We start from the raw sequence: 13,591 nt of genomic DNA on the forward strand, positions 1-13,591 counted from the left end.
ACGCGTCGAATCGGATACTTGGCGGTCGTTCTGCTCAAAGTGTGACTGATGTCGTTTCTCACTTTAGGTAACACGTCCACGCGACGCACGTAGAGTCTGGCTTCTTGGATGTTGGTTTTGTAATCGTGACCATCAGCCAACAAATGGAAAGCGTTACTGCTTAGATTCAGTCTCAAGCGGACATCTACGCTGTTCGGCAAATACATTTGTTGCAACTACATGTCCAAATGCAAACGATTCAGTAGTTATAAGATCTGTCCATCTCTGATTTTGTTTCGTCGGTCTTGAAATATATTATTCTCAATCAATATTGTGTCGGACTTGTCCGCGTCGTCATGTTTCCATAGCACGCAGGCATCCAGATGAGTGTTCTTGGCGTCTGTTCCGTACGTCAAAGAGATTTTCCAGGTATTCGCGGTAAGGGTAAGTATCCATTCCGTTGATGACTAGTTTGGTATTCAAGTGCAAGTCCATTCCGCTAAACAAGGAAGGAATGCATGAAATCTTTGACTGGGGCTATTTTCTCATCACCTTCTAAAGTACATTTATTATTATCTTCAACTTTGACTTTCAGGTACAAGTAACTGATATTCAGATCAATATAATCTTCGGGTTGTCCTTTGATTTCAAATTCGATGGGAACTGAGGCTGACAAAGAGGGGACGGGATGAAATTCGACCCATTGGGATTCTTGTATCGTCATCATGGTGGGTGGCAAGGCAAAGAGATCCAGTTCCGACTTTGAACAGGCGCAAGACTCTCATTTTCCTTTTCTTTCTGTGTGTTTTCTTTTCTTAATAATCAAAAATGTCTAAGTCTCGTCCATGGCATTTATAAGAGTTTTTCGTCGGCCCAAAATGTATTTGCCCGTTTGAAGCAAGACAGTTTTCCATGCTCTCAAGAAAGTTTCTTTGGGGTTTGAATGTTGATGATGACATTTTGGAGAAATTCTCTGCAGTGCGTCAGTGCGGCATCTTTCATAGTGTGCAATCCTCTTCTCACCATCGGTTTCAAAACAGGGGCCACCGAACGAAAGGCCGATTTCAACATATCTCCTAAACCATGTCCTCGCTGTCGAGCGACGCCTCGGTACACTGGACACATGACTTACAACTCGTTAGATAATCGTTTTCGAAAATGGAGTTTCACCGTGACTATCCCTTTTGAAGAATGGCATATTTTATCCCAGATCCCCTTTTATAGCAATGTTGACAGTGTCTAAATACGTCTTACTGACGGGTAAATAGTGAGGATGTACACATTCGCGGTGCACGTGATAGGTGTTTTCACATCCCTGGTCATTGGTCTGGAAGAATCCACTTTGAAAGGAATGACACGTATTAACGGTACGGAGGTGTGTCCCACTACGTTGTACTCCACCACATCGGAATACATAAAGATCAAACTGAGTCATTGGCTCAGTTCTGCAGTGGATTCAAAAGCCCTGTAAAAAAAATCCATATTAATGTTGATCTTCGGGCTTAGATTCTGTGCTACTATCTGTGGATGTCTACACAAAATTTCAAACAAACTACCATTAAACCTGATGGACAACGTCTGCTTATCCTGAAATTCCATTAGTAGGCGACGAGCCACTTTATGGTACTCAATCTTAACACTTTTTTTTGACTCTGTTCAGGGCTTTGCCAAACGCTGCCTCGAACCTGTCAGCAATTGTATCCACCAAACGTTTACCACTAAAATAATAGCCTGACGAAATTTTCAAAGTGTAGATGCAGAATGATGAATTGCTTGCTGACTTTGTGTCACCAGAAAACCCGATTTTATTCATTTCGTCTTGCAACTGGACGTTCAGGATTTCGACCTGGAAAGTGTTTTGAGTTTCAGTGATCATTTAGAATTGTGTAGGGTAAATCATTTCCACCAAAGCCACTTCCCAACGGGCTTCGGGATCTAACTGGATGGCCTGAGGTAATCTGACCGTGTAACAACACAAAGTATTGTTGGGAAACACCTCCATGAAACTGTCAAATGGTAACGTTAAGTAAACTTGGTTTTTCTTGTTCGTAATTCCATAGTTCTGCTGCTGTCCTAGGGTCACTCAAAGTCAGAGGAGTGTCTAAAAGGGGATGCTGTTGTTATTATTTTTGCAGTGGTGTCTGACGTTGGGCACAAGACTCCCGTTGTTCCCGTTTGAGGAATATTTCCAGGAAGGATTGGGAAGAATGTAACCGATGCAACTGCTCAGCAAAATGGTCCACATTTGTTTGTCTCCGTGTTGAACACCCAAATTAGTAACTGCCGCACCGATGATTCAATACACCACAAAGATTTGGCAGAAAAATACGATTTGTGTTTTAGGCACACGTTCTCTACACCACCCCAACAAGGGTTGTTTTTGTAGATCTTGCAGAGAAGAACTCGGTGAAGGACTGGTCACTGCGGTGGTAGCGGTAGCTGAGTCTGTTTTGAAGGGCATGATGATCACTTCTTTTTATAGTTGATGACTTGCGAATCGTTGATCCTAAAATTAAAACTGGGGGGATATCCTTTACAACGCATTTTGACTTCTTTGACACGGCGTTTTCCCAATTTTTGGGTTCTTCGTCCGAGAATGCTTTCGATGTCGTACACTTCGTCTTCTTTTTTGTTCACGCGTTGTAAATCGGGCAACTAAAATGTTCCTTCTACCACTTCCACGTTCATGTCCTCCAATTTATAGACGGCCGGGTGATGGCTAAGCAATCGTCCTGTGACACGAAATAATTCGGTTGTCCAGTTGGGTAAGTAACCTTTGTCCAAACTGCATTTGGTTTTGCTAATGCGCACCCAATCTCCTGCTGACAGCACTACAACTTTCTTGGGGACAGCCACCGTCGGGGACGTACTAAACAGGCGCTTAAAAACGGCCACCTCGTTGTTGGGAGTCACTTCTGGGGGAGGGGGGGCACATCGGATGCTTCGATGGTAAGATTGGTTGTTCGCTTGAACTAAGTGCGGTAAGACGTCGATGTACTTGAGAGTGTGTTGATGTGTACAATATTTCCACATGCGTTCTTTCAAAGTGCGCTGAAAACGTAAAACGCTGTTGCTTAGGTTTCGGGATTCTCGGTGGTGAAAAAAATGAATGTCACGTTTCTTTAATTCGTTTTGAAAAGCTTGGTTCAAAAGTTCGCGGAAGTCAATTGCACGACCCATACAAATTTGGAAAAGACGTCGATGACACAAAACAAATATTTGTAGACATTATGCCACTATTGTAGGTGGCCAAATGAGAGACATCGGCTACATTGGCTTGCCATTGATGGCCGATGCCCTCCACTCGCGTGCGACTTCTGGATAATTTGTGTCGAATGGGTTTGTGTAAAGTGTACGTTGCTTGTTCTTGTAACCATCGTTGCACTTCAGGTAAACGGAGACTTTTCAGACGGGTTTGGCAGCACGATATAATATCTGAACTCCTCCGTAACATGCAGTATGGGCTGGATCGCAGTAAATGCTGGCTAACACATTCTCCATTTGTTTAATAAGTCACCCACTCTTCGCTGATGCTACTTTGGATTGGGCGAAATGGTGGTTTGGAAAAGGCTTAACGTGTCCGATGTGCCACGGGAGTTGAAGTCGAGGGTAGTGGTGTCAATGGTGGTGGTGGTAAAGGGATAGCTTTGGTCGTCTTTTCTTTTTTCACTTCTGGTTTCCCTTCTTTCTTTTTGATTTCTGTCGAAGGAGGAGTGGACATCATCTTTTTAACCCAAGATTTAAGTTCTTCTCGTTGGGGAGTGGGGGAAGGGGTCAACAAGAACGTCTCAGTCTTACAGTGAATGGGAACTGCTGACGGTGTTTGAAAGACTTCTCGTTCCTCTTCCTCCTCAAGCATTCGTGGCATTGCGTCTGTCTTGACCACTGTGGGTGTTGGTGGTAGTGGTGGTTGTGGTGAACTTTTCATCAAAAACTTAAAATCGTTCAGAGTTGGCAGAGTTGTTTCGTCTAAAGCTCTGTGGTGAAAAAGTTTCAGTCGTTGCAAAAGGTGACCGTACTTTTGCGATTTGTCTGTTTTAGACAAATCGTTGCGATCCATCAACGATTGTAATTCGAGTTGTAACTGGGACATCTCGGTCAAATGGGGATTGGGAGGCAAATGCGGAGTCCGTTGTTCTTAGTAACGGTGGTATTCGACCATCTATTGTAAGACACTAGAGCCAGTTTTCGTCCTTCCATCGGATTTCAATGGTCATGTCTCACTCTTTTGACTCCAGAGAGTACCCTTTTATCTTCTTGGTCCTTTTTTCTATCTTGCTTCCATGAGTCCTCCCAGCATTGTTCCCAATATTCCTTTCAGCAAGGGTCTGCCAACATTGTCAAAATTCCTCCGCGTTGCACCAACATCTTTTGAAGGACTGGTATTTTCTTTTGGCAAAGATCGTGTCGATGCTTGGCTAAGGATTCTGTCTGATGTGGAAACAAAAAGATATCTTGCCTTTCAAGACGTTCTGGCAACATTCACACAAGGTATCGACGACGTCTTTGTACGCTGTTTGAATGAGTTGTTTTTGCATGGGTTGAGGAGCTTTGGACAGGGCAGACAACATGTCCCAATGTTCTTGGCAACGAAGGTGTCCTAGTGAGAGTGTGTAATATTCATACAGTCTCTACATTTGGGTACAGTCACACAGGAATCTTCCCGGAATGGCTTTCTGGAATGTCCATGACAGTCCTGCCCTGAAGGAGTGGTTTTCCTCGGTGACGGGTTCTTCTGGTACTGCAGTTAACACAGGCTTAAAAGAATTTTCACTGGAAACATCAAGTTCAATTTTTCCTTTGAATGCATAACACAGATCTCGGGCAATGTAATCCGCGTCTTTGGTACAAGCCTCGAAACTCCAACTTTTCCAGTCACGTACATCTTTTCAGTGAGTGTGTAAGTCACAAACTATACACACATCTTCCTTAGTATCCGGAGTGACTAAACTTTCACAAAGAAACGTTTCTTCAAACAGAGGGCGAGAAGTTTGTAAATGAAAGCGCAAAGTTTCTATCACAACGAGTTTGTTGTGCTCATTTAAAGGAAACACCATCATGTTTTTGGTACAGTACAGATTGTTCCGAGTTCCACAAGGAATCGATTGGTAAACGAAATCTCAGAAAGCAAGTCACTAAGACACACACCACACTTCTACCCCAATTCAATGGAGACGGTTCTCGTAATAAGTATTGGTAATCCTCCACCGTTTAAATACTCTCATTGATTTCCTTCCACGGAATCAGTTGTATCACCACTGATAAAGGTCGTGGCATGGTAGGTCGTTTTTATACCTCCTTTTGTCGGAGGCAATATGTGAACTTTCTGCACAGTGATTATCGTACTCCAGTGGCGAATCCAAATGGTTTAGTCACTAACTTGCACATCACACCCCGTTCAAATGTTTCGTCTTGAACTATGCTTACATCGTGTAAAAGATTGTCGTAATCCTCTAACTCTTCTTCTGGAATTCGTTGCAGTATGTCTACCTTGTAGTAAAATGAATAAGTCACAACAAACCAATCCTTCTCGCCAACGTCCAGTTTAGCAATGTCTGACCATTGGAACACTTTCATCTGAATTAGTCCTCTTATATCATTCAGGTACCATTGGTTTAAACATCGGTGACGTAACGGATGCAATTGTTCTTTGCGTTTCACTTGTATTTTGACCAGCTCACGGTAAATGCGTTCTCTCAACTCCGCAGGTAAACCACGAATATTCTCTTGTAAAGTATCCATCCATATATTACTGAAGTAGTCCTACTAAAGGTAGGTAATGACAATCCGGAGATCATTGACCATGTTCCAGGTAAGCAGAATCTTTCTGCTCCCACTCGTGAAGTGACATACCGCAACTGAAGCACTCGACTTTATCCACTGCCTAATTCTTTGGGGATAGGTCCTCCCAGGTATATAGGCCATTTTCCTTGGAATGTTTGAAATAGACTTTCAAAGTTGCAGTATTCAGGCAGAGGCACAGGGAACGAATAATGGTCTTTCACCGCCTCATTTCGATGAGGGTACGTTGAAATCCGCAGGAGTTTACTTAGGGTTGGATGACATCCGTAGGGCGGTATACCCATAGTCTTTCGTGGAGGTTGACATCCAATATGAAAACCAGTAAAGAGTCCACGATAACGAGTTGCATCTCTTTTGCATCCGTTAGGTTTGACACGCACATCATCACTTTTCATGGTAGGTATGATCGGGGCGGATTAAGGCTCACTGGTGCCCTAAGCACTGACAAATCTTGGTGCCCCCTCCTTTCCACGTACACCTGGGAAGATAACCCTAGGATGCACCATGATCAAGAAACAGAACATTATGATCAATTTGCACTAGTTTTATCAATTTTTTTTTACAAATCTTCATTCGTTTTTTTTTTCTCACCCTTTTCTCAACTTTGTGGTGCCCCCTTTGGCCCTGGTGCCCTAAGCACGTGCTTAGTCTGCTTAATGGTTAATACGCCCCTGGGTATGGTAGTATATTGGTAGTAGTAGTCATAGCAATGTTCCGATGATGTTCTACTGAATTAGTCATAGCAAAGATCCCATGATGTGATACTGAATCGCTGAGGTCACATCGTACGGCATCGCTCTCCACTTGAGAATCACACTGGGCGCTGACTGATTGACAATATGCGTTACAAATTTAAACTCTGGGATTGTTGCCACACTGACGGATGTGCATGACACCTTATGTATAGCTTTCGGTTGCACTACACTATGTAACACTCGGCTAAAATAGTGCATATTGCTAATAAAGATTTAAGACAACACATATTAATTAGCGTTAAAATATTGTGATTCAGGACAAATATTAAATGCTAATTATATTATTAAACTTTTAATATCACAAATATACGAAGAAACGCTAAAATCATTGTGTAAGATTTATGCAGTAGGCCTAAAGTGAGTATATCAGTAAACATTATCTCCCAAATGTGGTTGGTGGTGCGCGAAAATAAAAACACACACAATGCGGGTGTGTCATCTTTGCATGAAATTGTGACTAGATTATTGTATTGCTATGCAGAACTTATTCTATGTAAACACTAGTAATATAAACGTTTATTAATTTTCAAATACGCTTGCATACTGCGTGAATACTGCGTAGTGAAAACTGGAGGTGACTCAAATACACAAATTGCCTCAATATAAAATTGCCCCCAATACATCCAGACACCATCAACTACATGCATGACATCGAACGTAGCACAACATTAAAAAATCATGTGTCAATAATACAGAACATTCTTTGGCAAAACACCGTACTGAACATAATCTCAGAATACCCATCTGTACATGAATTTGCTATGATCAAACTATGTAAACAAACGATGTGAAACATAAATGTTTTTATTACACATACGCATGCGTACAAATCGTTATCATGTCAAAAAGTGTCATTAGAAAAAAGGTGGTGCGGCCCTTGGTCAATCGAAAATGCACTCATGTGGTCCTAGGGGTGGTTTGAGTTTGAGACCCCCTGATGTAAACAGTGTGAATTCATATACAATGTGTGTAGATGATATAAAACGGGGTTTTAAAAGAAGAGGGAAAGTAAGTCGTGTAGACTATAGTTAAACGACTTTACTGATCTGTTGAAATATCAAAATTTGTTGTTTTCTTGGCACGGCAATAGAGAAAGGTCAACAGTCCTTTCTTCTTGGCAGCAAATGGCAAACTGACTCACAACCTGTTTCATTACAATTTAAGATGCATTCGAACGGTGCATGAAATATTACGAGAGGAAATGATTTAAAATATTTACATGTTTTTTGGAATATGTAACATAAATGTTCTGCTTCAGTTTTCCCCGGTAATATTCAACGTCATACAAAATATATCAAAATAAGATATTAAACAAGAATTATGAAAATGGTATTGTCCATTTATGAGTAGATAATAACAAAACTTAAACAAGGTGACATACCTGTGAAATGTGTCATTTTCATGGCACAGTGAGACAAAACATCCATTTCTTCTCGACAGCAAACGGCAAAGTGCGCTGCTGAAAGTAAAGCTTGCATGTGAATTTGAGCGAAGATACTATCAGTTTAGTTTTGTATTGCTAGAACTATGGGCATTTACTCATCTTACACTAAATAGCAATTGTTGTTTTAGAATGTATTGCTAGTTTTGTTCAACCATAGTTTTTCAATCCTGGTTATTGAATGATATGCACCTTAACTGCCATCAAGAAACTTCCAGACGAAAATCATCGATTCGCTATGGAGTTTTACGATGGAGGTAAGGTACTAGACCAGGTCAAGAAAAGAGCATGTCGAATCTAATCATCACAATATAGGGTACTACTAATTTGTTTATCAACATAAGTAGGTTTCAGTGTGTCATCACATTGCGCTACATTCAATCCGGATTGTACTGGATCACACCTGCAGGTTGATCTCATCCAATAATGTCCAGGTACTTTAACATTTATTTTGCCACTGGTACTACTCGGGAAGCGTAATAATGACCCGCCAAAGGAATATGGATGTATGAGGATCCAACTTAAGTGACTAATTGCCGTTTACATTTATATATAATCAAATTCTAAAAATGACCCCCATTAATGAAATAATTGATGATGAACACATGCATTACCTGTATGACTTTTACCATAAAAATAGATTTACACAGGTACGCACACCGAATGAATGAATAAATTAATGAATGTAGACGAAGATAACACAGACTAAAACGACTTTACAACTGTTATATACAAGTGCGATCATTTACGGCAAGAAAACGTTATTAAAGAAAATAGTTGCATTAAATGATAACGGGATATTCTGCCTTTAAAATGTAGCAATTAAGTTGAAAAAGATCTGAACTGAATTAGTATGGAATACCTCTATTTACGCACGCACACACCGGCTTGTACTTGATAAATGAGAGAAAACTGTTGTTTGAATGTGACACAAGTAGTCTCCCTTTAACAAGAACGTTTCCCAGCATTCATAGCACCTGTCACGGTTGGGTTCCGTGCATGTGTAAATATAATGCAGAGAGGAAATGATGCATAAAGCTGTCAGGACAATCCTCTGTATTGACGGAAGTGGCCTGTCGCTTAGTTTAAGGTCTGTCTTTGCGCTTTAGGGTGAAGCAGTTGGCGTGCTTTATGAATCAGAGTTGTGGGGACTGCGTAAACTCTTCCTCTGAATACAGGAAGACAAACGGATGAATAACAAATATGGCGACCAAAAGCGTGAACGTCAGTTTGGACGATATAGATCTCTCCAGTCTAAGGGTAAATATTTATTTTTGTAGCTATTGTCTTTTAATTGATTAGTAATCAGCATAATTATCAGTTGTGTATGACTGATTGTTCCATGGTTGATACTCGAAATATGGAGTGAAGCTGACCGACATAGCATCGTTTACTTCTGTTGTCTAAATAGGCTTTTAGATATGTATAAACAAAGAACTCACTATAAGTGGACTTTGTTGCTGACCTCATACAAAAGTTACAGTCGCCCAGGCCCTGTATTATGTAACCAACACGGGAACTGATACTTACATGTGGCAGACTAGTTAGGTAGGCTCAGTACCTCTCGGAAAAATTTCAAAATTTGGTTAGGAGTTTTGATATTCTTAGGCGTCATATCATGTATCAGATTTTAACTGGACAAAAGGACAATTTTTGAACAAACATTCTTTTCCGGTACTTATATATGCATATTTTCTGAACAAATCAGACTTTTAACAGTAACTTGTTGGTTTTCATACTCTCCTTATATGTAATACAAGTAAATCCTTGTTAGTAGATAATTGCCAGATTATATTTGGGGTGGTCCTTACCATTGTTGATTTCGACGTTCAGATGATGTATCATTACTGGAAAGAAAAAGAAAAAAAACGCCCTTTCAGTGTCTACATTAGAATGTGGCACTGTTAGATGATGTTATGGGATTTGACACCACTTTTAGCACAAGATTGTCTGTACATGGTGGCCAGGTGCAAGAAGGACCACCAAAACCAATGAGAAGCTACTGGTAAGCTTTCTCATGTACCCATATTAGGTGAGCCCAAGACTTGAACCAATGTAGACAGAGGTGAGATGGCAGTGATCTGGAGCAGTGAGCACTTTAGACCACTCAGCCACTCTAGGCCCACATGGCAATGTTGTACAACTCTGCTTAGTCCACCAAAACATTTAAATTATTTCCTGTTTGTGGATGGATTTAGGTTGCAGATTACCAGTCAGAATTGCTAAAGACTGGTTATGTCAGGGTTTAGTTTAAGAATTTATTTTTAATGTCGATTTATAGGATTGGCAGAATGCATTCATGTCCATTTGAACTTAACCATTGATATTCCTTTTGCCTCGCATTAATGAATTTCAGTTGTGACAACTTATTGTATCCATTTATTTAGCAATTATCATCTAGTCGTCTTGAAATTGGCGATCTGCATCAGTATATTTGACAACTTGGCTTTCAACATAAGAATACTTTTTATCCAGTTTGTTTGCCAAGCAATTAATATTTATTGGGCTGCTGTAATTGATCACAAAATGAACTGATCATTTTGAGTGCTATATTTGTGGTACACCGAACTCATTCTGAACAAAATCCTTCATGTGGTTTCAAATGTTCCTGTCAAAGAAATCTCACAAGTTTTGTCGTTAGGAATTAACAGCAACTCACCGTACATTTCATGTCATGAATCAAAACAGTCTTTTGACAAGGTGATCGTGTAGAGTTGCCCAGCTCTGAAAACTTCCCAGGCTAGGTTCAGATCTTAAAGATGCAGAATCCCATATACGTACACATGTTACAAATAAAATGTAACTTGTAAGTCAATATATAAATATTTATTCCTCATTTGTCACTACTTGCCTAAAATGCCAAATATTCACATTGTCAAGTTAGTGCAAGAAAATATGAGACTGTCCTTGAATACAAGGTAGAAATGATACAGATGAAAGAATCTGGCACCACTTACTTAATGGAAGAATGTGGCACATAATAAATGCTAAATACATGTTCTGGTTCATGTACTGTGGTGAGGTTGCAGGGTATAAATCAGTGTTTCTCAAACTTTTTTGTCTTGCGGCACACCAAAAAGAATTACTTTGATTGCCTTTGAACTGATTGCACTATATATGTTACTTTTTTAACTTTTGCGACATTGATTACCATTAAATTTTTCGATATGTTTAAGGTTTCAAAACGCTAGCAATTTTAAATATTTTTCAAAACTCCCACGGCACACCTGCAAATCTCTTGTGGCACACAGTTTGAGAATCACTGGTATAAATCATGCAGAGCAAAAATCATTGCAAATGGAACACAACCCCTTCCCTCCCACAGTGCTCTCAATATTCTGGACTTGCCTGTGTGCAAGTGTCTTGGAAACTTGAGCTTAACTAAGCTGTAGTTCAGCTTGTTTTGATAGTTCTATGTGTGAATTTGTAAATCCATGCATTTATATTATTGTTTAGCAATTAAACTATAATGCTTTGTAAGCCAGTTTACAGTCATGTGATCACAGGAAGTCTTTGCTATAAGTATAATACATGTTATATTGGAAACAAGTCGTGAAAATAAACCCCAGAACTACTTTTGTTCTGGATTTATTTTAGTAACTTGATTATGCTGGAGATTTCAAAATGTGATGGTAGATGACAGAATATACCCCTCATTTTGTGAGGAAAATCCTCACTGGCCGAGAAGACCATATGTATGCTGATAAAATAGTACCTGGCTGTTACAATGAAAGCAGAAAGTCCAACAGGAGCTACTGATAACTTGAGGTCGGTATCTTTTAAAAACAAAATTGTTGCAGTGCTGACAAAAATAAAAGTTTTTTTGTGTCAAAAGGTGACGGTACATTACCTTGGACCACCATCAGTCCTTGTCATGGTTAGATATACAGTATTTCCTCAAGTCAGAATCTTTGTGTAATAACTGCTTGATGCAAGCTAACAACTTTGATCATTGCTATGTGACCATGTACATCTGTCAGTATTGTATAGGCTAGAAATGGGTGCATATTTGTACTTGACCAGTTACACAATTACCACTTCAAGAAAAGATGGTTAAGACACAACATGTTTACATCAGGGCCTTTCCCAAGGGTACAAAAGGGGGACCTTGTTACAGTAGACAATATGGCTGTGCTTCCTTAATGATGTAAATAAAGATGTTTAAAGTAAGTTAGGCATATGTGATCACTGCATACAATATGCAAACAACCAGTTTGTGTACATTTGAATAAATTAAAGGTCGTTGTCGATAAAGATAAAAACATTGTGTGAATATGGCAACAGTAAATCGTATGTCCACAAGTAGATGTTGATCATAAGTGTAGATGAACTGCATGGTAGTGGTTATCTGCAGGAAACTAATATCACACAAACTTGCCTGGAAGTATTCAAAATATAAGCTTCATTGTTCTGTGCATTTTTGGTTGCAAAATACAAATCATTTGCTTTTAGTCTGTAATAGCAGACAATGATGGTAGCATGAATTTGTTTGTCAATAAGTGTAACTTTCGTTGTGACATAACTGCACACGACATTCAATCTGGATTGTACTGGATCACACCTTTAGGTTTAATTCATCTAAAAATGTCTATATACTTTAACATTGATTTCACAGTATGCACCTATAATGAACTTCCAAAGAAATATGGATGTAAAACAAATCCAAATGAAGTGAATAACTGCCACTTAAATGTATGTATCAAATTCTAAGAGATGTCACCCATTACTGAAATAATCGGTGTTGAATGCCTACATGACCCATGTGACTTGTACTATAATTTGTGAGTAAAACTGACATGTTAAGATATAGTCCTTGCTAAATCGCAAATAGAAGTGGTAAGCTGGTAAGCTAAATATCTATCAGTTTAAATATTAACCTAAATAAATTCAGCGAAGGGGTAATGATGTTTAGGTCAGTGTATGTCATTCATTGCATGATGTAAACCTGTGAATTCTGTAGTATGTTACTAATGAAAGGGAGCTCAGTTGTTAGCATGTCTTTCTCAAATCCTACCAGGCCACCAGTCTGGGTAAGCTACTGTGATTTATCCTTGGGCTGGCACTTATTTGTGTGGGCCCCCACCCTGAGTGGTTTAAAGTGCTCACCATTACGGATCACTGTCATCTCAGCTCTGTTTGCGTGGGTTTGAGTCTTGGGGTCATGTGGGAAAGCTTGCCGGTAACTTCTCGTGGGTCGGTGGTGATTTCAGGGTTTTCCCCAAGTTCTTCCTCCACCATTTATACTGGCTGCCATGTATAGCCTATCTTGTGCTGAAAATGGAGTTGAACCGAACAACAACAACTTTATGTGTTACTGTTCTGTACAACACAAAACCAAAGCCTGCTGAAAGAACAATTTCATTTTTGTGACTGTTTTCCTCCACAAAGGAGGTGTTTTTATTATTGTGGTAAATTGACTTGTTCCTTTGGAAGACACCCAGATAGGGGGTAATGATATCATGACATCATTTTCTAATACATGTGCAGCTGTAATTATGAATGCTCGAATGTATGTACACAAGTGTATCCCAGAAGGTGTGACTCTGCCTCTAATAAGAAATATAGCAATTTTAATTAAATCCCAACGTGCTTTTTTGGATGAAAAACAAATTAT

The 13,591-nt window shown here is 39.6% G+C and overlaps 2 protein-coding genes across 14 annotated transcripts in view; one reads left to right on the forward strand and one right to left on the reverse strand.

Moving 5' to 3' along the window:
- LOC149799749 (cilia- and flagella-associated protein 300-like) overlaps window positions 1-8,912 on the reverse strand; it is a 43,482-nt gene extending 34,570 nt beyond the window's left edge. The window contains exons 1-2 of the mRNA XM_089959126.1: window positions 8,840-8,912; window positions 7,918-7,995 (exon numbers count right to left, since the gene is read on the reverse strand). The gene's annotated coding sequence lies outside the window, so the exon portion shown is untranslated. The remainder of the gene's footprint in view (window positions 1-7,917; window positions 7,996-8,839) is intronic.
- Window positions 8,913-8,952: 40 nt separating this feature from the next.
- Window positions 8,953-13,591, forward strand: part of LOC149799750 (serine/threonine-protein kinase mig-15-like) — a 259,276-nt gene continuing 254,637 nt past the window's right edge. For all 13 annotated transcript variants that reach the window (XM_089959127.1, XM_089959138.1, XM_089959132.1 and 10 more), the window contains exon 1: window positions 8,953-9,237. In XM_089959127.1, the coding sequence (XP_089815253.1) occupies window positions 9,181-9,237 (57 nt within the window). In that variant the 5' untranslated portion in view covers window positions 8,953-9,180. The remainder of the gene's footprint in view (window positions 9,238-13,591) is intronic.

The sequence above is a fragment of the Sinohyriopsis cumingii genome, chromosome 5, assembly GCF_028554795.1.
Source record: "Sinohyriopsis cumingii isolate HCF-2022 chromosome 5, ASM2855479v2, whole genome shotgun sequence".
Taxonomy (NCBI): Eukaryota; Metazoa; Mollusca; class Bivalvia; order Unionida; family Unionidae; genus Sinohyriopsis; species Sinohyriopsis cumingii.